Raw genomic sequence first — 27,675 nt, 5'->3', positions numbered from 1 at the left:
CATTGTAGATGGGTCGCGAGGTAGGTGGGTGGGTGTGCGAGCGGGTCGGACTGGGCGTTCCGGATATGGTTCCTTCCGGGACTTGGAGCAGGCGGTATCGTCTGGTCTGTGAGATTCGATGTCGAGGCTGCGATGTGATGCGATTCTTGTCAGAGACAGATGTGCTAGCAGATAGATGAGGTATAGATGCACAAGACGCCTGCAGGGCCTGCAGGCGAGGATAGCGGTACATGACCTCGTCTGACCTGAAGACGATGACGTCAGGAGCATCATCCACCCAAACCTTAATATTTGCACTTACAGACAGACGTCGACCACTCTTCCATCGTACATCCATCTATATCGAGCTCTCGCCGCGATCCACACCGCCCAACCATCTCCCTACCCACTCATCGGCCTATAATGTCCTCCCAGTCCTCCTCAGCCACTCCGGAACCCGGAACCGTCCAGCCCGCCCCACCCATCTCCTCCCTCCCCCACTCTTCCTGGTCCAACCCCTCCTACACCCTCCCTGCCCCCACGCTCCAATTCCTCTTCCACCTCGAATGCGATATGGAGTCGTTCCGGCACATCGGTCCCGGTCCGTACGGGGACCGCTCCACCGTCATCTTCAAGGGTGGGCGATTTGAGGGGCCTAAATTGCGCGGGGAGATTCTTCCGGGCGGAGGGGACTGGGAGATCGTGCGGGATCATGGGGACCAGCAGACCGCGCACCTCGATACGCGGTACAATCTCCTCACGCACGACGGTGCGACCATCTATCTGCAGACGACGGGCACAAGGACGGGGAAGAAGGAGGTCCTGAGCAAGTTGGGGGACGATACGTCTATCGGGCCGGGGGAGTATCGGATGAGATTGAATATGAAGATGGAGACGGGGGATGAGAGGTATAGCTGGATCAACCAGGGAGTGTTTATTGCCAGCTCGGGGAGGAGTGGGGACCAGGTTATCTACGATGCGTACCAGGTATTGTAGATGCTATCGTACTCGGGACTTAGGCAGATAGGCAGTAGATGGATTGATAGACTAGGTGTACTCTTTGACCATTTTATATTGATAGGTGCATGCTTCCATATTGTTATCTTACAGCTACAGCTGAGACTTGGCGGTCCACGCTACCTTCAGGAAAGCCTGCAAATCCTCCCAGAGTAGCTCAGGTTGTTCCAGAGCGGCAAAGTGTCCACCCTGAACGTCAGCGCTAGCTCATTTCCATACTTCTCCTCCCCGATTAGTTGCCCCTTCTTCTTCTAGTCACTCTGACATGGACCTGCACTCACCTTGTCATGCTTCGCGCTCCACACAAGATTAACATGCCCCTCCGCCCATTCCGGCAAAAACGGCGTAATCTCCTTCTTGAACAGACTGTACCCGACAGGCTTGCCCGTCTTTTTGATGGCAGGCAAATCAGGCTGGGTCTCGGGCAGCGCGTACCGGCTGGGCGGGGCGGCCCAGTAGTGTGTGAGCGAAGTGGCGAAGGTGCGGGTGAGGTAGTAGAGGGTGATGTCGTCTAGGATCTGAGTTGGGGTGGGGGTCGTGTCGGACCATCGGATGTACTTTTCGCCGATCCTGCATGTCAGCTGAGTCTGGGAGAAAGAGAGCAGAATCTGGGATGAGAGGGAGCAATGGGAGGCAGGAGGATGGGGAGGGAGAGCATGGTACCGGCATTAAGTGGACTCACCAAGCGAGCAGAGCGACAGGGCAACTACCGACCACAATTCCGATGGTGCCCGGCTTCGTCGCGTGCTCGTTCCTATAAGCAAATTCGGTCGCTATGAACTCCTGCAGGCGATCCGCGCAGTCCCTGTCATAAGCCGATAAGTTGGACTTGTCGATATTGTTATAGTCCAGGGGTACGCGGAGCATATTGACGTGGATGGCTAAGCGTCAGCTATATCCTAACCACCATCTCGATCTTGCTGGAAGAAGAGAAAGGAGCGGTAGACTCACCCTTGCACGCGTCGAACTTCTGTGCCAATAATTGCGTCACGAAACTCCCAATATCCCCTCCTTGCGCCACATAGCTCGAGAACCCCAGTCCACGCATAAGCTGGTCCCATAGATCCGCGACGTCAAGGTTGTTGAACCGGTCGTGCCGAGGCGGAGGGGACGAGAAGCCGAAGCCGATAAGAGAAGGGCAGATTAGGTGGATGGGGAGGGTCTGGGGGGTGTAGGTTGATGTGAGGAGCTTGAAGATGGGAATGAATTCGAGGAAGGAGCCTGGGGGTCAGCTAAGCTCAAGGTAAAGTGTCGGAGGGAGGAGGTAGATAGGATGAAGAGGGAAAAATCAGAGGAAATCTCACCTGGCCAGCCATGGGTCATGACAACGGGGACAGCATCCTTCTTTTGGCTGAAGAGTGCCATGAAGTGGACAGTGTAGTTGTGTCCTTTGGTAGACAGGGGCGTTGTGTAATGGGGGAACGAGTTGAATTCTTCTTCTGTCTTCCGCCTGTCTCATCAGCTTACATCCTGACATACTATCTCCTCCGACTGCTTCAGTAAACTTCTCCCCTGCAGACCCCTGATGGATCTCTCAAGACCCCAGCTCTCCGCCCTATCCACCCCAGGACCTGCACTCACCAATCATATCCCCCCTTCCACGTCTGCAGCATCTCCTCCATCCACCCCTTCCTCACCCCCAACTCCATATCCTCCGGCGCAAAGCTATTTTCATACGTCGCCGGAATATCCTCCACGTCATTCAGTTTCCGCATGAGGCGGTCCAGGTCCGCTTGATTCGCGTGGTATTGGAACGGGTGGAGCTTGAGAGTTCCGCCCGAGGGGGGTTTGGCGAACGGGGAGGAGCTGGTATGACCACCACTGCCCCGAGATTCGGTCCCGCCTAACTTGCTTTGTTCTGCCATGTCTGCGCTGGGCTGTGCTGTGTGCAAGAGTGGTAATGGTACACTTTTGTATACCTCGAGAGATAGTGCTAGTAGAAGGGCTTAGAAGGGTCAGCAAATGCACGCAGGAGAAGTTCCGGGCCGAGGTGACGTCACCTGACGCACGGGCGTCGGGTATCGGGTACTGCCGGTCCCCCACTCCCCCCACTCTACTGGGGCGACAGCCGCGTTCGATCGATAAGCCTATCATCGATAGATTCCTCTCGAAAGGAATGACACCCTGGCATATGATTGACCGGACAGGTCGAGTCGTGTGCATCCATGAAGTGCAGGTCAATCCAGTCTTACCCTTGAATACGCGTTCCTAGGGCAGCTGGCCGAGCCTGTTGAGATATACGACTCCTCGGACGACTCCTCAGCGGGAGCTAGATCGGTAGCGAAGCGACTACCTATTCGGGAGCTACTCGGTAGCGAGTAGAAACTCCTACATCGGGCAGCAGACCTACTGCGCCACCGATACTGCAGTCGGGTGGCGAGATCTCATGCCGTACTACACGATATATGCAGTGTGGCAAGCCAGTGTGGCGCGCTGAGGGTGGCGAGACACAGGCCAAGCAGGCTGTGTAGGAGCTATAGGGAATCCTATGAGGATAGGAGCTCCCATGAGCAATAGAGGCTGCTATGTAGGATAGGCACTTGTAGGGACTAGTGTAGGAAGATCTCAAGATCTAGGAACTTCCCGTACTCTGTGGGGAGTAGCCAGGCTGGAATATATAAGGAGGTCATGTCGAGTCAGATGCATCCCCAGTCTGCTCTTGAAAACTTAACAGAGCCGAACTCCCCCACTTCAAACGCTTTGCCACTCGGTCTTATCAACTCTCACCATACGGGTCCTCATACCACTGCTGGCTACCCGGGCGTGGCCGTGAGGTGCGTTAAAGGAAGCTGAAATGCAATTTACGCTTGGCGCTTCGGGAGGCGAAAGGAGGGCAGCTGGGTCTGTCGACAACGTCCAGGACGGCGGGGGATATAAGGGGCTTCCCCTCCCCCTGCTCTCTTACTCAACTGACCATTCCAGACGCCACCTCATAATTGCCTCTCAGCTCATTACATCACCATTACTGATATCCTCTTCCTCAACCAACGTTCATCCTCTCACAATACCGCAATCCAGCTTTCACTCCAGACCTACACAATTGCCACTCCCCGTCACCATGTCCTCCCCAACCATGACATACCCATCCTGCACGGTCCGACCGATCGATCTGAGCCGAGAGGAAGATGTGGAGGCTCTCGAATCCGCCTGCGCGGAAGAGCAGCGCCTTGACACACTGGCCAGGTACCCGAGTGCCAATTCCAGGTTTCTCGCCACCAAGCACGTACTTGAGAGGGGGGAACGCCTGATGTGGGTGGCGGAGAGACCCGCTTCGACTTCTGAAGGCGGTGACTCACATTATGCCCAAGAGATCATTGGCTACATTGGCCGATCGGTGTTCGCCGACGACATTGACCGAGATGGGCGGTTCACTGCGCTACAGACCCCTTGGTTTGGTACAGATCCCTCGAAAGCAGACGTCAAGGCATCACTTCTCAGTGCCGCATTGCAGCCAGGATCCACCTCCGATACGGTCTTCCGGTCCGTGCGTGTGTACAAGAAACCGCTGAATGAGGAAGAGCTCATTCCGTGGTGCAAGAGGGAAGGCTTCTCGCTGGGGACTGTCCCTGTCAAGTCGGGTCTCCACTTCTACAAGAAAGTGATGCCCGATGAGACAGGCGACAGCGCAAAGTGGGAGACCGCAGAGAAAGCTTTCGGCTTGACTTGGGGAGAAGCCCTCAGGGACGGATCGAGCTTCGTACCTCTCCCTTCAGTCAAGACGGATCCGTCGTTCCGAATTCGGGAGATCACTGAGGACGAGCAGGATCGAAACCTTTTGAGCGATGCCTCGGTCTTCTTCAAGCTTCAGGAAATGCAGATCAGTCATCGAACTCCGATCCACCCAGATGTCATCGCGAAGATGCGCAAGGACCATGACATGTGGTTTGCGCGCTGCACCTCTACGTCAGGATCCACGAAATCGCAATCCACGGCATTTGTGGCAGAAGTCAACCATGGAGACAGGGGAACGATACCGATCGGAATCGTGAGTCTTCACATCAGACGTCCCTCTGGCAAGACAGTGACGACCATCAACTCGATTTACAACGACCCAGAGCACCGCGCGCGTGCGGCATGTTGGCACCCTACTTGGCCGATATGCGATGGAGAGGGCTGAAGCCGGAGACCTACAGGTCGGTGTGAACGACCACAATCCACAGAAGCCCATGCTCATGGAGAGATACGAGGCCGAGGGTTTCGGGGAGCCAGCTCGGATCCAGTATCCGGGCTTCCTGCACGAGCCGTACTGGTCTACGCACTTGATACTTCACAAGGACTGATTGGGTTGTCGACGTCGATATCGGATATCGAAGTGGGCAGGTGCCCATGTGCGAGGATCGATTGTGGAGATGGCTACTGTGCAGGCGTTTAGATGAGCTAGATTCTGATCAGGTTCAAATTGTGCAGGTGGTGACATGCATAGGTCCGTATCTATGACAAGTCGATCTTGCGACCCTTCCACGTTGAGGGCAAACTGCTAGAGCTAGCTGCAGTACGATTCGGTACTCTGGGCCTGAGGCACTGCTATAAGCATTTGATCGGTCTCGGCTCTCTACATAACATAGTAAGATAATCAAGATTAGAGTTGTTATTCTGATGATGCGGATGTGTTTATTTTCGGAAGTCCCGAGTAGTAATGTCCTTAGCTTGACTTAGCTAACAGCGACATCACAACTCGCCTTAGCTTACAACGGATCCACAACTCGCAGACTTGACATCTGCGCACCAGCAGTTTACGACCTCAGCTGCAAGGCCGGGCGCAGCCCAGGGTGGCGCACATACAAACTATGAAGGCGTTTGCCAGTCATTCGAATTTCCCACCTCTAGCTCCACTTCTGATGCGAAATGGTGATTTGCCGCTGCTACAGTCCGGTGCCGCCAACTTGTCTCAAACCGCCACCCTCTGGTCTCCATAGCCAGCTATAGTGCCACATTCGCGGCCTGGCACATTCCAGCCTCGCCGATCCACGCAAATAAGGTTTGCTGGAATCGAAAGGAATGTAAATCGTCATGACGTACTAGTCCGTGCCTGGGGCCTGGAGCTTAGTCTTGTCATCATCCAACTTCGGGAACTTCCGATAGGCTCAGCATCTATGACCGGGGGATCGATCATGCCAATCCCTCCATCAAATCTCTACATACAGCACATACAGCATGTCCAACAACCCTCAAGACCTCCGTAAACGCGCCAGCGAGGCCGCAGACTCCGCCAAGGACCAAGCCAACCGCGCCGTCAATACCGCCGAGGACAAGGCCAATTCGTCCCCCGCGATCCGGGCTGCTGAGGATGCGGTCCACAAGGGGTCTACCTTCCTTCAAGGTCAGATCCCCAACAGTGACGTCGCGATGGGTCATCCGATCCACCCCTCCACCGTCCACTTCCCGATCGCCGTAAGTATCTCCTCCCTGCCCTTGATCGAACATCATGCTGACGACCAGTTCCTCTCAGCCGCCTTTGGGTTGACCTCCCTCTCCCTCCTCCCTACTTCGCTCTACCCATCCTCCATCCTCCCCGCCACCGGCGTCATACCTGGTCTGGCCTACTACTCGGCTGCCGCGGGTGTCATCACGGCCGCTCCGGCGATCATCACCGGCCTGGGCGAGGCATACGAGCTCATCCGAAAAGAGCGCAAGGTCAAGGGATCGTGGGGAGCTGTGGCGGATGCGACGTGGAACATGTCGGACACGGGCGGACAGAAGGTCAAGACCACATTGACACATGCGAGCATGAACGATATGGTGGTTGCGCTTGCTGGGTACAATTGGTGAGTTCCTGTCTTGCCAAGGTGATACAGAGTGGAGCTGATCATCAGGTACCGAGGTGCCTACTACCCGTCTCAGGCGCTGCCGAAATGGGTCATCTATGGCAACGCCCTTGCCCTTCCCGCTCTGCTCTACTGTGAGTTCTCAGTTCTGCTTGCCCCACTCAGCTTTCTCCCTTCCCTCCCGCAGAAGAACCTCTTCATATTCCATGATGTCAGACGTGGAGCTGACATCTTAGCCGCGTACCTTGGAGGAAAGCTGGTCTACGAGTACGCCATGGGTGTTCAGCGTCAAGGTGCCGGACTGGACATCAAGAAGCAGATGGCCAAGGAGAAGTAAGCGGGAGATGAGGAAATAGTTAGTTCTAGCGGGGGCACTCGACATGATGTGTATGTATCTCCCCTTTGTATCTGGATTCACGGTACTTCTGCCGTCGGCTAACAGTCCTGATTGAGGATCATGGTACCCGCTGCCAATCCACTAGCTAGACGAAGCCGGCAACCACCGGTCAGAGGAATGTGAAACTCAGTGCGGATATGAGGTCGGAGGTAATCGCATAGTAAGATGAGTTGTAATTTGATACTTATAAGGCCTAAGCCAGACTAGTTGTCTATATCATATATACCGTAAAGGCGAAAGGTTATGTTATGTTTATATATCCAGCGGAACCGGAGGCCTTGGCCCATAAAGACGATTGACTGATGGCCTACATCCGACGAGCACGAGCATAAGCTGCAAAGTGCCTGCGGAATCCGCGCTGGTTGCCACCTTACTGTCCCATACTCCCCTCACCTCCCCAAGGCCCCAAGCGCAAGCTGCGAAAAGTCCGCATTCCTCTGCGCGACTTGTTTCATCGGATTGCCTCTTTGGGCAATTGTGGCACAGCGGACGAGCAATCGCTAGGGAAGAGCTAAACCTTCTTGGGGACAGCGAGATCCCTTTGGACTGGCAGCTGTCTGCGCAAGTGAATGAGGCTGTATTCTGATTGGTAGTTGCGAAAGAAGACTCATTCGGCAAGCTGGAATCACGGGGTATAAAAGACGGCCTGCAGACGAGCGTCTCCCCTCTTTCACTTCTGACGACCGCATATTGTCTATCCCCTCATATCCCGCCAATACCAGATCGAATAGCAGTCATCAGCGATGTCCCACTCGTCCATCCACACCGACGCTGAGAAGCACCAAGACCACTCGACTCCCATCCAGCAGCGCTCAACCATGAGTCCCACCCTTACTGCCCTCCGCGTCGCCCAATACGCCGTCTCCATTACCGCTCTTGTGGTCGCTTCGTGTGCGCTCGACAGGTCCTTGACTAGTAACGCTTGGTTCAGTGATGAGGCATCGATCATTGCTGGAGTAAGTACTGCATGACCCCCACTTATCTACTCCACGTCGTCCCCCTAGCTTCCCCCTTGCCCTGCCGTCGATTTCCACATCATCTCATATCCCTACTTTCCCCTTCCACATCGGAATCTCCGCATAGCTCCCTGTACAGACCCCGTAGTCCGTCATCGCCCTCATCGTACTCCCCATCGCCATCCACCCCTCCTTCCACAGAACAGCCACTTCCACCTACGCCGACGGCATCACCGCCCTCCTCCTTCTCGCCGCCCTCATCACCTCGGCGACCTTTCAAGCCAAGTCGATGGGCAGCTGCGAAGGTCCCGCCTTCATCGGCGTGTTCGACAACAAGCGGGCCTGTCGCAAGATGACGGGCGCGGTGGTGCTCGCGGGGATCGACTTTGCGTTATTCGCGGCGAGCGGGGTGATTGGGTTGGGGAAGGGGAGGAAGTATTGAGGGAAGGGTCGGAAGGAAGAGGTACGGATGGGAACGAGGGAGGGGAAGGATGGTATAGCTGGAAGTCGTCCGTATTCTATACGTAGTCGGTCGAGCGGAGTTCAAGGTTTGGGTCTCGGACATGCAAAGTATGGATTCTGCTGGCGTGTTGCGGAGAAACCTTTTGACCCCCATGTACAGCTGTACAAGATCAGCTTGGACTGTTCGCGAAGTCTTCCTCGAGACTGAAGAGCAGTATAAAGACGACATACCTGAGATCTTCACTTTGCCTGCACCCGACCTCCCTTGATCAATAATCGCCTAGCTTATCGGCAGTACCAGCGGTATCTCCACGCTCAACGTTCCAGATAGCCTCTTCCACGACACATTGGCATGTACCGACCACTACCGTATCAGCTTTGCTGCACCCCAGTCTGGCATTCGAGACTCACATCAACAGCCACTCCGCACCCCTTGACCGTCACGCACCCCTCCGGCACCTCATACTCCCCCTCAAATTTCATCCCATCTCCACTCTTCGCCTCATCGAGCGGTACGACTCTCATCCAACCTTTCGTGAACCTGGACTGGGTCGGAGGGAGACTGACGACGCCCATTCGGCGTGGAGCCCAGTGGAATCCACCCGGGTCGCCGAATTTGGACTGCTCGATCCCCATGGTCCATGCGCGCCGGGAGAGGGAGAAGGCGATCCCGAAGTCGTCCACGGAGGGTATGGAAGCGTACGAGGGAAGAAGAGAGGAAGGGGTGGAGGTCAGTTGGAGGCGGAAGTTGAGTTTATTGGGTGCGGATGGGGAGGTCGAGATGGAGAGGTTGGCGGTGAGTGTGGGGGCTGGGCCGGAGGAAGCAGAGGCGGTGTACGCCATAGGTGCCGACGAGGTCGCGGTGAGGGGGTAGAAGGTTACAGTTGAAGGTAATAGAGTGACCGGGATGATCAAGGACAGCCTACAGAATCAGCTCCTAGGTCTCGGTTGCAGATTGTCTTCTGTCCATGAGCTGCTCACTTGATATCCCGCTTCAAGATCCCTTTTCGCTTGACCAACACCACCAGTTTCCACTCCACCGAGCTCTCATCCGCCTCGTCCCCGCTCGCTCCGAAGCTCGGGAGGAGACCCTCGTTCTTCGGTCCGGGACACGCACAGCTTCGCTCGGTGGGAATGGCGATCTGATGCTCGATCCCGCCGGTCTCCTTGTTCGCCCGGACCGAGATGATGCTGGAGGCCTTGGTGAATGTATGTTGTTCTCGAGAGGTGATCATAGCCGCGCCGCCGGAGCCCATGGTCGCGTTCACCATCATTGCGGTCTGAGAGTCAGCAATCAGCCACGTCCAGGATGTGGTCCACCATGGTGGAGTTGGACGCGATAATTGGAGAAACAGTAGTCACCTGGTATCGCTTCTTCCCCATCAGCTCCACTGAGCTGATGCCCTCCAGCACGCACTCGATGTTGCCCACCACATGGGCTAAAGCTGAAGCTGGCGCCGAGAGAGACAGGCGGAGAGTATCGCCCGGATGATATGGGCCGGGCGGGACCGATAAGGTGAAGTCGGAATGAGTGGTACTGACACTGATTGGTGACGGAGGGCTGTACTCTGGCGGAGGAGTGGATGACGCGGAGCTGGCTCGCTTCAGGTCCTGCATGATGCAGGTAGGGAGTCAGTAGTGAGTATGATGGCCAAAAGATAAGTTGGGGTTGCTCGTTCGCTGCCTCCACATCTCTCAACCACCTCTATATCTGCCCATCTAAGACCACTCTTCGTGGCTGACTGCGCTCGGTCAGCGCTCACCTAGCTGACAGTCATGGAGTCTACTTCAGCGTCCTGGCCAGAGCCTTCGATAGAGCTCTTCGATGCGTGGCTGGACGCGCACCATATCCAGCGACACCCGTCTTTATCGATGGTGCCGATGTCGCATGAGTCCGCTGGCTTCTGCGTGACAGCCAGGGCGCCAATACCTCTAGGATCGGTCCGTTCGTCACTCTCACTGTCACTCTCATTCTAAATGATTTCAGGCAATCGTGAAGCTGACAACACAGACCCTATGTGCAGTCCCAAAATCCACCATCTTCTCACACCGGACCGCCTCGCTTGATCTCTCTACCTGCCCCTCGCTAGCGGGTGAACCCGAAGCGCCCTCGGACATCTTCTACCGCTTAGCTGCGTGTCTCCTGCATGAGCTTCGACTAGGGGAGGAGTCGAGCTGGTATGGCTGGCTACAGGTCTTACCGAGGGAGACGGTACCGGTCCCGATTCTGTGGAATCTGAAGGAGGTCGGTGGGGATGACGGAAGGAAGGCGTTCCCCTGGCTGAAGGCTACGGACGCTGAGAGCGAGATGAAGCGTCAGAACGAGGAGGATGGTCTTACTCGGGTATGTTAAGTTCACGGGCAGGGCCATAGTCGCTGATCGCTGACTGAACAGGCGGGTCTGCGAGACTTCTTTTGGACTCTTACCGCCCTTCCGCCCACCACATCACATTCTTCCCCTCCTACCTACTCGGAGTTCCTGCATGCTTTTTCTCTCATCTCATCCCGCGGCTTCATGCTCGACTCGTACCACCAAATCGGCATCCCTCCCTACTGCGACATGTTCAACCACTCTTCCACCTCCGCGCACACCTCTCTCCTCTGCGACGTCGGGGTCTGCCCCGAATGCGGCTCACTCCAGCCTTGTCAGCATGACGAGCTAGACTCTAACGGCCGGCCGGAACGGCTGGAGGGTATTGAGCCCGCCTATCTCGCCCGGATGGCCGAGCGCGGTGAGGGCGAGCAGGTGGATATGAGGGCGGAACGAGACATCTCGGCGGGGGTCGAGGTGTTCAGCTGCTATGAGGAAGGGCTGACCTCTGCGAAGGCGTTGGTAGGGTATGGCTTTGCCCCGTCCGAGCCAACCCGGTCGAGGATATCCTGGGGTCCGTGGGACATTCTCGACAAATCCTCGGCGGGGCGGTTCATCCATATCATGAAGCGAGGCGTCATCACCGCGGAGCTGTTCGGAGACGACAAGGAGGAGGACTGGGAATTCAGCAAGCCTTTTTTCCGGCCGGGCGGGTCGGCGGCGCCGGGGAGCTTCGATCTCAGTATGGACGGCGATGGAACGCTCTCGATTGACCTCCTGACCGCCATTCATGCTCGGACGTTCCACAAGTGGAGGAGCGGCCTCGACAACTTCAACGACCAGGACGATGCGGTCATCAGGGATGCCAAGGCGCTGCAGGCGGTAGCGGATGCGCAGCTGGGATTGGCGGGGTTGAAGCGGTTGGGGGACGAGACGGGTACGCTGCGCCCTCTAATCAGGGCGGTGGTGCAGCTTCTGGAGGACCGGTTGGGGGCGGCTCATCGTCCAGAGCTGTCACCAGAGGAGATAGAGAAGGAGATACTGGTCAGTCTGCAGAAGCCTCGCTGGGCCGGGGTTGGAGCTGATTACCCAGGGTCTTCCCGCTTCCTCATCATTGCAGCGCCAGGCCATATCTTTCGCTTTGGACGAGCGGGTGCTCCTGCAGAAGGTCATAGGAGCTTGGGCGGGCTTGCTCAGCCATCTGGGGTGATAAGGATCGCCCCGCTTGGTATCCCGCACGGACGTCAATACCGTTTTGACGGCTGCCACGCCCCCTGATGCGCCGATTGAATGAAGTTCGACGCTCAGGACAAAGGTGTACAGCTGAATTTCAAGCAGTCCACTGACTCCTTTGACTTGAGTGCTGGTTATAACGCAGCACATTGAACGCAGCATTGATGCAGTGACCATTGTCCTCCTGCACCTTATTGGACAAAGGGATCTATCAAGCCGCTGAGTCTACGAAATACTCGGAGGATGGGCTGCTGACTCTACTCATTTCTTCTGCCGGTCTTACCGCTACTACTTATCAGACATGCTGTCGACGATTCTCAGCGGCCGGTACGGCGGGTGCATCCTCATAGTGTGGTCTAGCTTCTTCTTCGTCGGCATGGATACGATCGCACAAAACCTGATTCGGGAGGTTGGAATGTCGTCTGAGCAGGTGATCCTCATGCGGATGGTGAGTCTAGGCCCCAGCGTAAAGGCATAGTAATCACGAGCTGATTGGTAACCGTGCAGATGTTGACTTTTCCGCCCATCTTGGCGTCCGCCTACTTCTTCCGGCCGGAGATCCTCTGGCAGCTCAACATCTTCCCCTCCTCGTTCGACAGCATCTTCGCACGGAACACGAAGCTACCACTACATGCCGACGTTGACGACACCGCTGGTCCGACCGAGGAGCGGCCATTGCTCAGCGCAGCAACTACCGCTCGGCATGATTATCACCACGACCACGTCCGGGCGCGTGTCATATGGGCAAAGTCCCTCCTGGCCACTGCTGCCGCGGTCATGGGATACTCCGCTTTCGGATACGCTGCTTTGTCCGATATCATAGCGATCTTCAATACCCGCGTCTTTCCAGCCGCTATCCTATGCTGGCTGCTGCTGGGGGAAGGGATCACCTGGAAGACTGGGCTGGCTGCGCGTGAGTCCGATTCCCGGTCCTCCGCGCTGCTAAGCTGACTAACAGTTGTCTCGACTGGCTCTGTCTTAGTCATCGTCCAGCCGTCTTTCATCTTCGGAGACACGGAGACTCAAGACGATGCGCATTCTCCAGATGGGCGATATTTGGGTTATGCCCTTGCCATCATTACCACCTTCACGCAAGCTCTCGACCGTAAGTTCCACTCCGATCTTCCTGGTCATCAAGCTGATTATGCTAGTAACGGTCATGCGGAAGCTTGGAAAGGGGGTCCAAGTGGGATCATGTCTACTCAGTTATGCGATCACTGCATCCTTCTTCTGCTTCTTGTAAGTCCAAGCATATCCGACCGCTAACAGAAATCAAAGCTAATATCGATTCAGCTACGTCTGCGCCGCCGGCATCCAGCTCGTAGGACTCACCTCGCCTCTTGTCTGGCTGAAGCTGGTGACCTTATCTGTATGTACTCCGCCGCTTACCGCGTGGAAGGGAGCTGCTCGGCTGACGATATTTAGAGCGTATCGTTCGGGTCTCAATGCTGCTGCCTGATGGCTTTGCAGCGGGAGACGGCTGCTCGAGTTTCGATTTTGAGCTACAGCCAAGTGAGGCTACCAGTATTGTTCCTTGAACGAACGCTGACGTACCCAGATCGTCTTTGCGGTAATCGCTCAAATCATCTTTCAGGGAGAATCGCCCAGCCTCGTCAAGATATCGGCGTTGGTGGCGATCATGGTTGCAGGGGTCGGCTCGATCGTGAGCTGCTGCAGCTGGGATGGCTCAAGATACAGCATCGGACTGACACCACGCAGGTTTTTGAGAAGCCTCGGCCACAAAGCGAAGCGGATCTCAAGGTTGACCAGACTGAGGTGTGATTTAAGGTCTTTCCGTGCGGCTATCCGTACGCCGACGTATAACACACCCTACTGATATTGTTCACGAAGCTATAAATGCAAGTTTTGAGTACGTGTTGATACTGATCGTCACTGCCGACGCAAGACTTATGGGTGCACGGGATGTGGGCGAGGTGACGTGTTGATTATCAGCCCGTCTTCTCACGACGGCATATGACAAGACAAGCGGACAGTGTGGTGTATTGCTCACGTACTGTGCTAAGAACACTCACAATGAGCCAGTCACGAGGGACAGGTCATTCATCGGCTCCTTTGCTGCGCACCCTTTGAGACGACGTCCCTGACCAGCTCGCTGTGCCCTTACGGCAAACTAGGGAGACTCATCAAGGGGATTTCCAGCGTCGCCGTCAGTCGCGTGAGACAAGCAGTAACGACGAGACGGTACGATATTGATATCGACCAGCATTGGCAATCGTCAGGCAATGTCCTTCTCGGTCATTGATGGACCGCACGGCGGCTGCATCCTTGCCTTGATCGCTTGCACCTTCGTGATTGGTATGGACACCATCGCGCAAGATTTGGTCCGGAATCACGGGGTATCCTCGGCGCAGGCTGTCTTCATGCGAATGGTATGCCGATTCCAACTCATCCCCACGTCCGCATCGCTTACTATCCACTCAGACGCTCACAATTCCACCCCTGCTCGTCTGGTCCTACTTCTTCCAGAGCGACGTCTTCGATCAGCTGGATGTCCGAACCTCAGAGCCTCACGAATCTGCTGTCTCGACAATACCCCTCCTCAAACTCCCGCTATACGATGATCATGTTGGAGTCGAAGATGACATTCCGACGGCTCCCTTCATTCCCGCTCATTCTCTTGACGACGATAAGCCGCAGCATAGCGCCCATGTCGCTCGACTGGTGTGGCTTCGGTCCTTGATCTGCTCGGTAGGACTGCTATGTGCCTACGCATCTTTCGAGTATACCGCCATGTCTGATATTGTGGCAATCATGAATACGCGCTTCTTTCCCGCCGCACTCTTGTGCTGGCTCATCCTCGGCGAAAGATGCAGTTGGCGACTCGTCATGGCAGCTGGTGAGTACCCGTCCCAGATCTCCGCTCGCTCTCACTAGGACTCGACGCTGACACGGTAGCGATCTCGACGGTTGCAGTCATCTGCATTGTTCAACCATCATTTCTGTTTCAACCTCGACTCCCTTCGATCTCCGCACAGTACCAGCAGCGCTATCTGGGCCATATCCTGGCTGTCATGGCGACATTAACGCAAGCTGCTGATTGTGAGTCCAGTCAATCTGCCATTCTGCAAAAGCTCGACGGCTGATCTGCAGTCGTAGCAATGCGGAAGATCGGACGGGACATGGCGGTAGTGAGCATCTTGATGGCCTACGCTATCACAGCGAGCACCGTCAGCCTCGTGTGAGCAGCCACTTCCATGACGCAGCCGACGGCAAACCTGACAAATCAGGTATATCTGCTGTCGTGGGATAGATTTTGTCGGGCTGTTAACGCCGTTGTTGTGGTGCAAGCTTATACTTCTCACGGTTTGCATCAGCCGCTCCTCCTCCCGGCCCTTGTGAGGCATTGCTGACCCAAGTGAAGGGCGTCTCGCTCGCATCTCAAAGCTTCTTCGTTATGGCTTTGCAAAGAGAAACAGCAGCTCGGGTCTCAATAGTCAGCTTCATGCAGGTATGTGGTGATCATTCTTACTGCTGGAGTCTTTAAGCTGAATCTGTAGATTGTCTTCGCAGTCCTAGCTCAGATCGTATTTCAGAGCGACGTGCCAAGCTTGCTGAAGATCGGTGCGATGCTGGCGATCATGACCAGTGGAATATGGCCGGTCGTAAGTCGCCGCCTGCTGGCACGCCGTGATGTCGTGGGTCCGAAACTTATCGAACGGTCTCCTGTTGCTGAGAGCGATCTGACGCTTCAGTTGACGGAGAAGACAAAAGATCCTTACGCGGCGGTTCTTACAGACGAGACTGACAGGCCGTGAGATTCACCTTCAGGTCGATTCGCCGTCTGTCCTTCAAGCTGGCGCCGTCTTGTTTCAACGCTTAACGACTGACCAAATGCACCTTGTCCATCAAAGACTGTGGCATCTGATAGACAATCCTCTGATGGTCTCTGATAATACATGAGACCCGCAGTGGCACTGCTCGCATGCCAGCCCGTGATCGTGGTGGTCGTAATGACAGGATGGCCCATAGTACATACACCTATCCTTTGACACGTATTTCGCTCTATTGGCGATCGTATCCCTTGTCCCGCTGCTTTGTATGTCCCAAGGACCTCCTGACTCGCTACACGCATAAAAGACTAATGCGCAGGATCCTCAGACACCACTCATCAAACTGAAAAGCAACTGCTTGTCTAGCCATCTGACAACAGCCACGCAGATCTCGCGCAATATGCCAATCCCAATCCTGGATGGCCCATACGGCGGCGTCCTCCTAGCCTTGACATCATCCGTCTTCATCGTCGGTATGGATGCAAGTGTTCAAGACCTCGTCCGAAATGAAGGAGTCACGCCAGTGCAGGCTGTCTTTGTGCGCATGGTGGGTATCTTGACTAGACTGACGCTCGCCACGCGAGTGTGCTGACGAGTAGATGATGACGATCCCGCCCGTCCTGCTATACTCGTGGAAATATCAACCGGGGGTCTTTCAGCAGTTGAACGTCTTTCCAGCGCCTGTCGAGCCGGTCCTGCCTCAACATACTGTCGGCGATGGCAGTCCGAGAGAGAGAGGGAAGACGTCGCCCCTGTTGCGGACCTTGTCTCCGGTGACGGAGGAGCCAGACCGTGATCACCACCGCGCAAGACTTGTGTGGCTCAGGTCCATTGTCTGCTCGATGGGTCTCTTCTGTGCCTACTCGGCCCTCGAGTACGCAGATCTCTCTGACGTTGTGGCCATTGTCAACACGCGCTTCTTTCCAGCTGCCGCGCTTTGCTGGTTGGTTCTGGGCGAGAGATTTGGTTGGCGGATGGGCATCTCGGCTGGTGAGTCACGATTTGTGCCCGCCGCTCGAGAGCGCGCGCTCGTTGCTCTCTGGAAGCGCGCTGATCTGGTAGTGGTGTCAACTGCTGCAGTGATGGCCATTGCCCAGCCAGCTTTCCTCTTTTCGCCGCCCAATTTGGGACTCGATGAGTCGCCAAGGCTCAATCGGCGATACTTGGGCTATGCATTTGCACTCGGAACCACATACACCCAGGGCGTGAACAGTACGTCGGACCCCGAGGGTGGAAGCTCGCTCATCGCTACAGTGCTGATCATGCGGAAGGCCGGCAAGAGTGTCAAGGTCATGAGCTTACTTCTCGCCTACGCCGTGACTGCTTCGATGATGAGTCTCCTGTAAGCCCGCCAGTCATCCTCTCCGTCAGCTAGAGACCTGACCCGACAGGCACATCTGTATGAGCGGAGCACCGTGGACAGTCTTGGGTACGCCAATGCTCTACGCCAAATTTGCGCTGCTCACGGTTAGCCTTCCCAACCCATCAGCAATCGTCGGAAAGCTTGCGCTCATGTAATAGCTGGTCTCATTTGCCTTCCAGAGCTGCTTCATCATGGCTATTCAAAGAGACACAGCTGCTAGGGTTTCCATCCTCGCTTATCTGCAGGTAAGCACAGAGCTCGACCTGACTAGACTGGTGAGGCAGCCGATACAGCACTGATGTCTAAAGATCGTCTTCGCCATCATCGCTCAGACGGTGATCCACGGAGCAGTTCCGGGATATACAAAATTGGTGGCGATGGCTGCGATCATTTTCAGCGGGGTATGGCCAATCGTAAGTGGCTAGGGAAGCATATGGCATGGTGACCTTATCTTGCATGACGGTTAATCGCTGAACAAGGTCAAGGTAACTGAGAAGAAGGAAGACACGGCGGCCCTCCTCCAATCTGAAGAGGACGAAGCTGCTGATACTCCGTGAAGGCTAGGACGTCTGCTCACTCACTGAGTTTCTGCTACACACAGTGCCCGGAGGAGATGCATGTCGATGTGGATCTCAGTTCACTGCTGAGCATGTGCGTACACGTACCGAATCAGATACCTGCGCTTTGTGCCCGGTGTAGCTATACTGCTCGAGAACAAACAGACAGTACTCCTTTCAACCTTTGGCGAGACTTGTCTTCCATTGGTAAAAGTCTCCTTTGATCATCTACTTTGTGCTCCATTGCACAGCGCACACTTTGACAATCATCATAGCTACTCCAACGACCAGCATCTCTGATTCTACGCGGCACTGACAAAACGCTCAACCTCGCGCAGCTGAAAATCGTCAATCACGGCGATGCCCATACCCGTCGTCGACGGCCCGTACGGCGGCGTCCTTCTCGCCTTGACATCATCCATTTTTATCGTCGGTATGGATGCGAGTGTCCAAGACCTGATTCTACATGAAGGAGTCACCCCGGCCCAAGCTTTAATGATGCGTATGGTCAGTACTCTCAATTTCTGCCATTTATGATTCAACTTGCTTATGACCACGCAGATTATGACGGTACCGCCGGTGACGATATTTGCGTGGCTATATCAGCCTGAAGTATTCCAGCAGCTCAACATACTATCCATGAGGATCCCAGACATTGTCCTGCCCCAGCATGTCGTCGGAAGCGAGTCAGCTGAAAACGAACACCTCTTGCCAGATCCACTGACGAGTACTGGTGAGGTCCATCGCGATCCTCACCGCGCTAGACTGCTCTGGCTCCGGTCTGTCATCTGCTCAACGGGGATACTATGCGCGTACTCTGCGTTCGGCTACGCCGACTTGTCGGACGTTGTAGCCATCGTCAACACTCGCTTCTTCCCTGCCGCGGCGCTGTGCTGGCTGATCCTGGGCGAGAAGTTCGGGTGGCGAATGGGCATATCAGCCAGTAGGTGTCTTCCATCGGGTGTGTGGTCCGCTTTCATTGGGTAGCAAGCTGATCCTGGCAGTCGTTTCGACAATAGCAGTGATGGCCATTGCTCAGCCGGCGTTTCTCTTTGCGCCATCAACTTCTATACCGGGCGCCTCGGCCAAGCCTGATCAGCGATATCTCGGCTATATACTTGCTGTTGGGAACACCCTCGCGCAAGGTGTAGATAGTGAGACGGAACCCTGATCATACGCCGTATGTACTGACGGATCGCAGTACTGATCATGCGCAAGGCAGGAAAGGCCGTGAAGGTGGTCAGCTTGCTGTTAGCCTACGCCGCCATCGCAGTCGTGATGAGCTCCTTGTAAGTACGAGCGGAGTACCCTCGCCAGATGTTCATGCCTCTCATGCTTTAGATACATCTGGATCAGTGGAACGCCACTGAGAGGCCTAGGGTCGCCACTGCTCTATGCTAAATTTGTACTGCTGACTGTGAGTGTCCGCCTTGACCCAGCTTTCACGTTGAGCTCATCCTTCACAGATCGTATCGTTCGCGTCCCAGGCCTGTTTCATTATGGCTGTTCAGCGAGACACAGCGGCCCGTGTCTCGATACTTGCCTATTTGCAGGTGAGCTGGATCTCCCTTTCACCCACATGCCTCTTGGCGTGTCGCCAAGATCGCGGTGCTGACAAAGCTAGATCGTCTTCGCCGTCGTGGCGCAGACTATGATCCAGAAGGCCTTACCGAGTACGATAAAGATAGTCGCCATGGCTGCGATTATATTCAGCGGGGTGTGGCCAATAGTCAGTGCCTCATTCTGAAAGTCGCGAGAGCTGTAGCGCGACCTGGGATACCTCTGACGATGCTCAGATGTCAGACAGGCCTAGTCCACCACCGGCCGATGCAGGACCGCACGCTTCAAGCCCCTCACTCCATCAATTAGGCGCTGATTGCGACAGTGGTAGTACTGCTCAGTTATGAATCCGCAACTTGTTTTGTCTGACGGCAGTGGACTGTGGAAGTTGGGACACAGTAGTACATTCGTCGGTCTTCCACAATGATAGAAGCATCTCATATCGTACAGTATTAGAGATGGATACTCCCGCATCACTTGTCACCCGAGGACTTCGAGGACCGGAACTTCAGGGCGTCCATGAGCCTCCTCACGGACGTACAGTCCAGTGACCAGCTGGAGCCCGAAACCTCCCGTGGGGCCCCTCCCAGCCTCTCCCAGCAAGCCAACAAACGCCTTGCTGCGTCCTGATCAGTGCTCGTCCCAGCCGTCTCGTCAAAGCTGAATCGGCCCAGCTTCGCAGTCGAAGCGGTTGAGCCGAGAACTTCGGTGAGCCAGTCCAGTTCGGATGCGTCGGGCAAAGGTGCATCAGCAAGCTTGACCAGGCCATTCACGATTGAGTGGATCTCGTCAAGCTCTTCCTTCGATGCTTTGGGGCTGATCATGAGACAGCGACACTGGGTGAGATCAGTCACGATACCGAAGGGGATCGTCTTCTCGTCCATAGAAAGGTCATTGGTGGACACGGGTCTTGGCATGATGTAGCTGCAGTGATGTGAGCGAAGAAGTGCCAAGATGGAGATTGTTTATCGCGGTACCAGAATAGAATTTGGGGTATGATGTGGGGGATTGGAGGGGACGAGACGGGAGGATTCAGGAGCTGGGGCGGTCTTATGTATGCGATTTGGGCTGGACTGGCGAGACTGCTTAGTGTGTGAGCTCTCGAGGCTGAAAGGGTGTCCAAGAGTATTGCGTTTCGCCACATCCATCAGCCTTGTCATCCATTGTCCATCTCAAGTCACCCGTTTGGGCAGATATCGCCGCAGCGATTCCACGACTGAGCAAGACACGGAACCTGCTCGAACGGGACTCGAAAGCGATCTCAATGGCATAGCTGTGCTGTACTGATATCGGGAAGGAGGTGAGCAACACCACCGATAACGTGGTCTGGACGAGTCAGGGTCATAGCGTCAACCTGTCTCGGGGCCCAGTGTTTACCACACCAGACTTCAGGATTGTGGCCCGTCTTTTTCACGTCTTCACTCTCCGTGAGACACAGCACAGTGAGCCCCCTGGGTGAAAGGATACTAGGCAATCGACGTGTTTCGCCACTTCTGCCTCCTCCGCTCCTCGTTCCAAACAAGGTCATCGCTGACGGGCATGTACGTACGTGCTGCTGTGACAGTATTGATAGTCAGCAGGGCTGCGGCGCACTTGTGATAGGTTGCCAGCAGAGCGCAGTCATTCGCTTCAGGCGTCCAGGCAGGAAAACAAGTCGACGCGGACCCGGACATGAGTGGTATAAGCGGTAAGCGGGTACGCGGGAGACATTTAGTGCGGCTATGGAGCAGCCCTTGGTGAGTGGAAGATGGCGAGACTTGGTCAAGCTCCTCGGCAAATCCCCTCGCCTGTACATTTACGATCTCATACAGCCTTTCCACCAGCAGCTCGCCCAAATCCCAGATATCCCCATTCCGCCCGGCATCTCTATCTGTCCCGATCGAGATTGGCCGGACGCCGGACGTCGTAGTCCCCGCTCGACTTCTGAGAGGGATGGTTGGGATTGCGTGATGAAGCGCTCTGTTCGGGGCCGAATGACGAGTCTGCTGGTTAGCTTGATACCTTTCTTTGATGAGTCAGCTAGCTTACCGTACTCATTGCATCAAACTCAGCAGGAATATCCCCGTAAAATCAGACCAGTACTGACGGCTGGAAACCCCTGCCGCATAGGCTCCGGTACTAACGCGGTCCGCCTGCGTAGTGGAAGCCACGCCTAGTGCCCAGAGCCACGTAGGCTGGAGGAGCTTGGCTTGCTCTGGTCCCCATGCGTTCAGACGATCGAAGGGGTCCAAATGGTAGCCCTCGCACACTCCCCCGTTTCTGTACCAGATCCACCCCTGACCGAGAATCCGGCACCCGGTCATGGTGTCGTCTAGCCGAGAGGCGAGAGCGAATGCGTCCAACATGTCACCAGGATGGAGTTGCTCCACGCTCGTATACAGTAGCCGACGAGCCGCCGCGGTGCAGTCATAACGACAGAGCAAGTCGATGGACTTGCTGCACTCCGGTATGTGCAGGTCCAGCGGCGGGCTTTTACCGCAAAGTATGTGGAGGAAGCGGTCCAGTTCCGCTCGAGTCGAGTCTGGGAGGTGGATTTCGCCGGTGTTATCGGCTGTGCCGCCGGCAAACATGTCTCGAAAGACCGGGCTGCTGGTCAGCTGTCATCACTACTCTGCGCCAGTCCTGTCCAGCGCACCTGTTTTCCGTCAAGACCGAGCGCTGCACTTTCCACGCGGCCAGATCGTCGCTCAAGATGACCACCTCCCCCGTCGTGTACCCCTTCTGAATCTCATACACTACCCCTTTTGCGTCTTTATACTCGCTCATGTCCTCCGCGGGGGTGTTCCGGGGCCGCTTTGCGGGGGGCATCTGCTTGTGTAGAGTCTTATACGCATGCACGCAAGGACACATCATTGATAGCGCTCTGAAGCTCTCTTTTGGTGCTGTTTCGACATTTGGTTCCGTTCTGCGGCTAGACTCAGCAAGATGACCTTCAGTCGATGTAGTGGGATGTAGCGCAGGTTCAACCCATCATGCCTCTGACGCTATGTGCCATATGGCCTTCTACTCGCCCTACTAATGACTGACAGACTGCACGATCCGAAGCTGATCCCGCTCCACTCCGCACTTCCTTCCATCCTTTCTTCGGCAGCGATAGTCAGAGCACGACGATTCCCGGTCCGGCTGGAGCGTAAGCCCTGCGGCGATGATATGAATCATGCTGGTGTATCGTTCCCTTCATGAAGGGCCGAGATATCTGGACTGGTCAGCTGGAGTCAACGGGATACAGATGTAGGATTGTCAGACTTGCGATCTACTGTACGAGATTGCACATAAATCCACCCACGAGTTCACGCCAAGCGCTCTCCGACCCATCATATAAATCCTCTCCAGCAGCTTTATCCATTTGTGCGGCGGACGCGACGGTCAACGCCCAGATCCACGCGGGCTGCAGAAGTGCGGCTTCCTGAGCGCACCATCGCCGTTTGGTGCTGTCGGGGCACAGGGAGGGCGCGTTGGGGTAGATTTCATCTCTGGGGTTTTGGTACCATCTCCAGCCGTGAGCGAGTATCCGGCACGCGCTCATGACGTCGTTGAGGCGTGAAGCGAGAGTGAACGCGTCGAAAAGATGTTCCGCTTCGACCACCTTGACGTTATGGTATAGGATCCGCTTGGCCGGCTCGGTGCAGTCATATTGGCAGAGTAGGTCGATAGCCTTCCGGAGATCCGCCATGATGGGTACGTTTGGGGGGTTCTTCTCGTAGAGAGTGCGGATGAATAGGTCGAGGTCCGCTCGAGTCGAATCTGGGAGATTGACCTCGTCAACATTGGATGTGGCGTCTACGAACATGTCACGAAAAACGGGACTAGTCGTCAGCTACCATTCTTGTTGTGAGCACACTTCAAGGTCTTATCCTACGTACCTGCTGTCTGTCAGGACCGAGCGCTTGACTTTCCATGCCGCATGATCATCGCTGAGAATGACCACCTCCCCAGTCGTATATCCCGCCTGCAGCTCATAAACCACCCCTTTTGCGTCTTTGTATTCGCTCATATCCCCTTCGGCAGTGGTGCGGGGTCTCTTCGCGGGCGGCATCTGCTGATACCGGGTGATGAATAGAGGCAAGAGCAGGATAGCTTAGTGAGAGCCTCTTTGGGTGTATCAGATTTTGCTCCCGTCCGCTGAAACGCCAAAGGACAACGACGACGACGAGGAAGGTATTGACGATGATGAAAGTGCTCTCATCGACGATAATACAGCTATAATGGCAGGTCCATCAGATGCGACACCAGTCGTAGAGGCACAGTGAGTTGTGCAAGGCCAATTGGGAGATCCGTAAGGTGGGCGAAAACAGCTGACAAGTTAGGAAACGCGTAAGTTGCATTCCTCAGCGGTCTCATGGGCATTACTTGCGGTGGTCGGCTCGACCTGCCAAGCAAAGAAACCGTAGAGCTGCCGGTGCGATTTTAGCGAGTACTGATCGATGATAGGCTCCTGTCGAGCTCAAAGCTGTCGCCGACTTTCTGCGAGGAAAGAATGGGCCGAAAATCAGAAGAGGAGTTCTGAATGGCAAGAGGGTGGACTACTTCAAAGGTATGTCCGGGATGAGGAAAGCTTTTGTGATGGGTGTATGGGCCGGAATGCGATAGAGAGAGCCGTCGGAACATCTGGAGGATCACGAAGCCTACTATAGGGATAGAGCGAGCACCGTGCTGATCAAATAGGCAAGACGGCCATACGCGTCCTTACCGGCCCCGCCTACCTCAAAACCAAGAAGGTCCCCGAGATTGCAGACGAGAAGGCCGCTGAAGAGCTCCTCGGAAAAGTCCTCCCAAAGTACGCTACGCCTTTGTTATCCTTGGTCCCTTCAGCGTAGCCCACTGACCCGCAGTGCTTTCTTCCTCCGGGTCGACCGCCCCACCCCCTCCCCCGCGCCTCCCGCCGGCACCCCCAAAACACTCCTCCTATCCCCCCAACAACACTTCACCGCGGACGCCTACTATGCGTGGTTCTACGACGGGTCCCCACTGACCACCTACCTCGGCGCGGCCGCCATGGTCATCGTCATCTTTGCCGGCGTTCTCTTCCCGCTTTGGCCGGCGACGCTGCGGCTGGGCGTGTGGTATCTCTCGATACTGGCATTGGGGGCGATCGGGGCGTTGATTGCGCTGGCGATTGTCAGGTTGATATTTTGGTGTATTACCGTGGTGGCTACCAAACGGGCTATATGGATGTTCCCGAACTTGTTTGAGGATGTCGGATTTGTGAGTAGCCTGTTTCTCTTGCCTATAGGCTATGCGGGGAGTATTGCTGACCTGCAGATCGATTCATTCATCCCCGTCTGGGCATACGACGAGCCCAAGAAGAAGAAGAAGCGCGCTATCCCAGGGGGTTCTTCCAGCAGCGGCGGCAAGAAACGGTCCGCCGCCGGAGGGGTCAACGGGATTACCCCGGGCCCCATGCATATCGCGGGCGGAGATCTTATGGGCGCGCAGCCAGCGCAGGCGGAGATGAAGCCGATCGTGGGGGATGCGGCGGGTGCGGGGTCAGCCGCTGGAGGGGCAGGGGCAAAGGCAAAGGTGTCGGGTGTGCAGATGAATGGCGGTGGAGAGGTGCGGCATAGGCAGCAGGCGACAGTGGAGGAGATTGAAGAGTAGGGACGGGCGTCGGTGCATCGTGCCAAGAGCGACAGCCCTTCTGTGGAGAGTGGTCCTAGATGTGCAGGCTGGGAGGTGCAGGTGAATGCTTCACCACGCGTCATGCATGATTCTCAGGTAGCTGCTACATGCCTATGCGCCTTCCCCATAATCGCTCTACCTACGCTATTGAGATCGCCCTTGTCCCGTTCGTCCTGCATCCACCCTCCCTTTTCACCTGATATCTCTACCGCCTCTGCTACCGCCTCCGCTGCCGCCTCTGGCCGGACGACTCCCCGCGCTCGACCGCGCCCAGACGTCCTGTTCGACGTCTATCCGAGGAACTGTTGTCGCTGAGTACTATCAGCCCTGGCCCAATCCCCCTCAGTCAGCGACTCACAAGCTGAACGACCGAAGCCTTCTGAGCAGGATCCAGCGCCGCTATCTGATCAGGCGTAAGCTGCAAGACCTGAACCAGCATATTCTGCAGAGATCAGCTTTCACCCAAGGACATTACGGTTGTATAATAGCTGCGAGGATTGTCAGGCAAAATACGTACCTTTTGATCATCCGGCAGCCCAGCCAACATCGCCTGTGTCTGAGGCGGCAGCCCCGCCAGACCCGAAACCATCGGCGGTGGTGCTTGCGCCTGTGCCGGCATAGGAGGCCGAGGTGGCATCCCTCCAGCCGGAGCCGGCGAGTTGTAGCCATACCCCTGTCCTTGGCCTTGTCCTGGAGGAGGTGGCCCGCCGCCGCCCAGACCGCCGTAAGAAGGAGCAGGGGGTCCAGGGGGTCTGTAGCCGCCGGGTGCGGGACCGCCATATGCGTTTTGAGGGGGTGGTTGGGATTGGGCGTATGGGGGGTATGAGGAGGGAGGGGCGTTGTAGCCTTGAGATTGGGGAGGTGCCGCAGGTAGGGGCTGGATACGCTATATCGTGAGCTTGGGCCCATGTGTACGACACTCGGAGTGCGGAGAGCTCACCTGCAAAACAGACGAGTCGACGATGTTCATGAGCAACATAGCCTGGAACAAGGCATATGCGAGCTGAGGACGGGACTGGAGCAGCTGCCGCGCTTGTTCAGGTTGCGTCATGACTAGTGTCTTCTATGTCAGCTGGTCCTTCACTCGACTGAGCCGGAGATTACTCACCTTCATCCCCGCCATCACGTCCTGCATCTGCCCTGGCGTAACCGCCGCCAACGTCTTACTGATCGCATCGGTCGATTTGCCCATATTTGGCGGGATATCCTGTCCGGGCGGTAAAAGGCCTATATCGACTCTTGGCTGGCCGTCCGGTCCACCGCCTGCTCCTGGTCCACCAAAGCCTGGTCCGCCTCCACCCATCGGCATTCCTCCCACTGGAGGATATCCCGGTCCTCCACCGGGCGGACCGCCTGGACCGCCTCCATATCGTCCATGAGGCGGCGAATCGTCTCTGTCCCTCCTTCCTCCGCCCCCTCCTCCTCCTCCTCCACCACCTCCACCACCCGCTCGTCCCTCCTGCCGGGTCCGAGGTCCAGGCTCGTCCGTACTCGCTTCGACGCGCAGATTCCGGCCATTCACCTCCACGCTCGAAAGGTTACGCACGGCGGATGCGGCGGTGGCTTCGTCTATTGGTCGAAAGTAGTCGGAAGCGCGGGGACGATAGAGTTGGTAGGAAGGAGATCGGGAGCGACGGGGAGTGGGGAGGTAAGGGGATGGAGTGGGTTTGGGCGGGAGAGGATATGAGCGTGTAGGTGAGGGTGAGTACGAGTCGCGGAGGAAGGGTGACATTGAGTATGGTCGATAGTGAGGCATATAACGATGAGGAAGGAAGATGCAGTCAGCTTGATGTCCTCGGAGATAGGGACAGGGCGAGTCGGAAATAAGAGAAGAGAGAGGGAAGAGGGAAGGAAGCGTCAGGCAGGATAGTCGGCATGTCGGGTATAAAGTGGTCCAAGCGCTCGCAGCCGCTACCACCGATTTCCCTCCTCCCGCTGCGGCCGCCTCCTCCTTCTTCGCTCCGAGGTACCGCCACTGCCTGAAGCTGAGATTGGGACTCACCGTAGAACTGAACGAACGCATATCCTTTTGATCTTCCTGTATTGGGATCGAACTTGATCCTATACCATGAGCACAGTCCTACACAGTCTAGTATAGAGAGATGAAGACGTACTCTACATTTGATACAGGTCCGACATCGGAGAAGACACCGGCTAGTTGTTCCTCCGAAACATCGCTGTAAATGTCAGCCGGTCCTTCGGTCCACCAGACATATATCAGATATGGCACAGCATGAGCTCGCAAGGCAGCAAGAGATTTCTGGAGACATACTAAGGGATGTTCGCGACTGATAGGATCAGCAAGTGCCAATATGTCAAATGGCGAATGGATAGACCAGCTCCTACGGGCTGCCCCCTCGGAGAGTCCAGCTACCAAGTCGCAGTGTAGATCAGCTCACCAAATATGGTCCTCGTAGCTCCAGGAGGCATGGTAGCTATCGCTCTTGCGTTAAAGGCTGAAGATACACCGGATGTTTTCTTTCAAACGGCAATAGAGTAGGTCTCGCTGGACGAGATTTGCGATTTCGGGATGCTAATTTCTGCTTGAAAAGCTAGGTGGCAGACTCTTTATTCCGGCCGTCTCAGAGTATGCACCTCTAGTGTACCTATACGTTCAGAGAGCTTGTGGTAAGAAGCACTAGTGAGGAGGATAGAGGCCAGAGGT

The 27,675-nt window shown here is 55.8% G+C and overlaps 13 protein-coding genes across 13 annotated transcripts; 9 read left to right on the top strand and 4 right to left on the bottom strand.

The window, feature by feature from the left end:
- Positions 1–552: 552 nt before the first annotated feature.
- Positions 553–975, top strand: MKK02DRAFT_22700 (uncharacterized protein; the record flags this gene model as incomplete). Its single annotated transcript, XM_053086612.1, has 1 exon — positions 553–975. The coding sequence occupies one exon, from the start codon at positions 553–555 to the stop codon at positions 973–975; it is 423 nt and encodes a 140-aa protein (XP_052948435.1).
- A 114-nt stretch (positions 976–1,089) lies between these two features.
- Positions 1,090–2,861, bottom strand: MKK02DRAFT_43058 (epoxide hydrolase; the record flags this gene model as incomplete). Its single annotated transcript, XM_053092262.1, has 6 exons — positions 1,090–1,185; positions 1,278–1,566; positions 1,679–1,877; positions 1,948–2,217; positions 2,301–2,446; positions 2,578–2,861. 6 exons carry the CDS (start codon positions 2,859–2,861, stop codon positions 1,090–1,092), a joined length of 1,284 nt encoding a protein of 427 aa, XP_052948434.1.
- Positions 2,862–4,054: 1,193 nt separating this feature from the next.
- Positions 4,055–5,276, top strand: MKK02DRAFT_43057 (uncharacterized protein; the record flags this gene model as incomplete). The annotated part of the gene is made up of 2 exons (XM_053092261.1): positions 4,055–4,981; positions 5,052–5,276. The coding sequence occupies 2 exons, from the start codon at positions 4,055–4,057 to the stop codon at positions 5,274–5,276; spliced, it is 1,152 nt and encodes a 383-aa protein (XP_052948433.1).
- Positions 5,277–6,150: 874 nt separating this feature from the next.
- Positions 6,151–7,098, top strand: MKK02DRAFT_32052 (uncharacterized protein; the record flags this gene model as incomplete). The annotated part of the gene is made up of 4 exons (XM_053088433.1): positions 6,151–6,387; positions 6,436–6,761; positions 6,810–6,895; positions 6,998–7,098. The coding sequence occupies 4 exons, from the start codon at positions 6,151–6,153 to the stop codon at positions 7,096–7,098; spliced, it is 750 nt and encodes a 249-aa protein (XP_052948432.1).
- Positions 7,099–7,901: 803 nt separating this feature from the next.
- MKK02DRAFT_32051 (uncharacterized protein) lies at positions 7,902–8,845 on the top strand (the record flags this gene model as incomplete). The annotated part of the gene is made up of 3 exons (XM_053088432.1): positions 7,902–8,114; positions 8,263–8,523; positions 8,615–8,845. 3 exons carry the CDS (start codon positions 7,902–7,904, stop codon positions 8,843–8,845), a joined length of 705 nt encoding a protein of 234 aa, XP_052948431.1.
- An 11-nt stretch (positions 8,846–8,856) lies between these two features.
- On the bottom strand, positions 8,857–10,193 carry MKK02DRAFT_43054 (uncharacterized protein; the record flags this gene model as incomplete). Its single annotated transcript, XM_053092260.1, has 4 exons — positions 8,857–8,940; positions 8,988–9,498; positions 9,558–9,856; positions 9,939–10,193. The coding sequence occupies 4 exons, from the start codon at positions 10,191–10,193 to the stop codon at positions 8,857–8,859; spliced, it is 1,149 nt and encodes a 382-aa protein (XP_052948430.1).
- Positions 10,194–10,352: 159 nt separating this feature from the next.
- On the top strand, positions 10,353–12,097 carry MKK02DRAFT_43053 (uncharacterized protein; the record flags this gene model as incomplete). Its single annotated transcript, XM_053092259.1, has 4 exons — positions 10,353–10,517; positions 10,588–10,920; positions 10,972–11,931; positions 11,981–12,097. The coding sequence occupies 4 exons, from the start codon at positions 10,353–10,355 to the stop codon at positions 12,095–12,097; spliced, it is 1,575 nt and encodes a 524-aa protein (XP_052948429.1).
- Positions 12,098–12,421: 324 nt separating this feature from the next.
- MKK02DRAFT_43052 (uncharacterized protein) lies at positions 12,422–13,902 on the top strand (the record flags this gene model as incomplete). Its single annotated transcript, XM_053092258.1, has 8 exons — positions 12,422–12,568; positions 12,628–13,033; positions 13,079–13,225; positions 13,272–13,359; positions 13,414–13,489; positions 13,546–13,632; positions 13,679–13,783; positions 13,840–13,902. 8 exons carry the CDS (start codon positions 12,422–12,424, stop codon positions 13,900–13,902), a joined length of 1,119 nt encoding a protein of 372 aa, XP_052948428.1.
- A 461-nt stretch (positions 13,903–14,363) lies between these two features.
- MKK02DRAFT_32047 (uncharacterized protein) lies at positions 14,364–17,831 on the top strand (the record flags this gene model as incomplete). Its single annotated transcript, XM_053088431.1, has 15 exons — positions 14,364–14,510; positions 14,563–14,977; positions 15,037–15,180; positions 15,232–15,319; positions 15,430–15,589; positions 15,639–15,743; positions 15,834–15,892; positions 16,051–16,177; positions 16,231–16,458; positions 16,511–16,901; positions 16,974–17,253; positions 17,303–17,378; positions 17,433–17,549; positions 17,583–17,687; positions 17,775–17,831. 15 exons carry the CDS (start codon positions 14,364–14,366, stop codon positions 17,829–17,831), a joined length of 2,499 nt encoding a protein of 832 aa, XP_052948427.1.
- A 360-nt stretch (positions 17,832–18,191) lies between these two features.
- On the top strand, positions 18,192–19,446 carry MKK02DRAFT_32046 (uncharacterized protein; the record flags this gene model as incomplete). The annotated part of the gene is made up of 5 exons (XM_053088430.1): positions 18,192–18,338; positions 18,393–18,792; positions 18,836–18,985; positions 19,033–19,120; positions 19,254–19,446. The coding sequence occupies 5 exons, from the start codon at positions 18,192–18,194 to the stop codon at positions 19,444–19,446; spliced, it is 978 nt and encodes a 325-aa protein (XP_052948426.1).
- Positions 19,447–21,257: 1,811 nt separating this feature from the next.
- Positions 21,258–23,181, bottom strand: MKK02DRAFT_32044 (uncharacterized protein; the record flags this gene model as incomplete). Its single annotated transcript, XM_053088429.1, has 5 exons — positions 21,258–21,373; positions 21,478–21,977; positions 22,027–22,302; positions 22,419–22,528; positions 22,678–23,181. 5 exons carry the CDS (start codon positions 23,179–23,181, stop codon positions 21,258–21,260), a joined length of 1,506 nt encoding a protein of 501 aa, XP_052948425.1.
- A 415-nt stretch (positions 23,182–23,596) lies between these two features.
- Positions 23,597–24,989, top strand: MKK02DRAFT_43046 (putative endoplasmic reticulum receptor; the record flags this gene model as incomplete). The annotated part of the gene is made up of 6 exons (XM_053092257.1): positions 23,597–23,637; positions 23,699–23,705; positions 23,823–23,925; positions 24,057–24,168; positions 24,224–24,596; positions 24,654–24,989. The coding sequence occupies 6 exons, from the start codon at positions 23,597–23,599 to the stop codon at positions 24,987–24,989; spliced, it is 972 nt and encodes a 323-aa protein (XP_052948424.1).
- Positions 24,990–25,356: 367 nt separating this feature from the next.
- On the bottom strand, positions 25,357–27,440 carry MKK02DRAFT_36284 (hinge domain of cleavage stimulation factor subunit 2-domain-containing protein; the record flags this gene model as incomplete). The annotated part of the gene is made up of 7 exons (XM_053089392.1): positions 25,357–25,452; positions 25,528–25,896; positions 25,951–26,070; positions 26,119–26,579; positions 27,013–27,071; positions 27,125–27,187; positions 27,385–27,440. 7 exons carry the CDS (start codon positions 27,438–27,440, stop codon positions 25,357–25,359), a joined length of 1,224 nt encoding a protein of 407 aa, XP_052948423.1.
- Positions 27,441–27,675: the final 235 nt, after the last annotated feature.

This window comes from Dioszegia hungarica, assembly GCF_025882075.1.
Source record: "Dioszegia hungarica strain PDD-24b-2 chromosome Unknown MKK02contig_6, whole genome shotgun sequence".
NCBI classification, from domain to species: Eukaryota; Fungi; Basidiomycota; class Tremellomycetes; order Tremellales; family Bulleribasidiaceae; genus Dioszegia; species Dioszegia hungarica.
The sequence above is the reverse complement of the archived record's forward strand: the minus strand, read 5'-3'. Positions and strand labels throughout refer to the sequence as shown.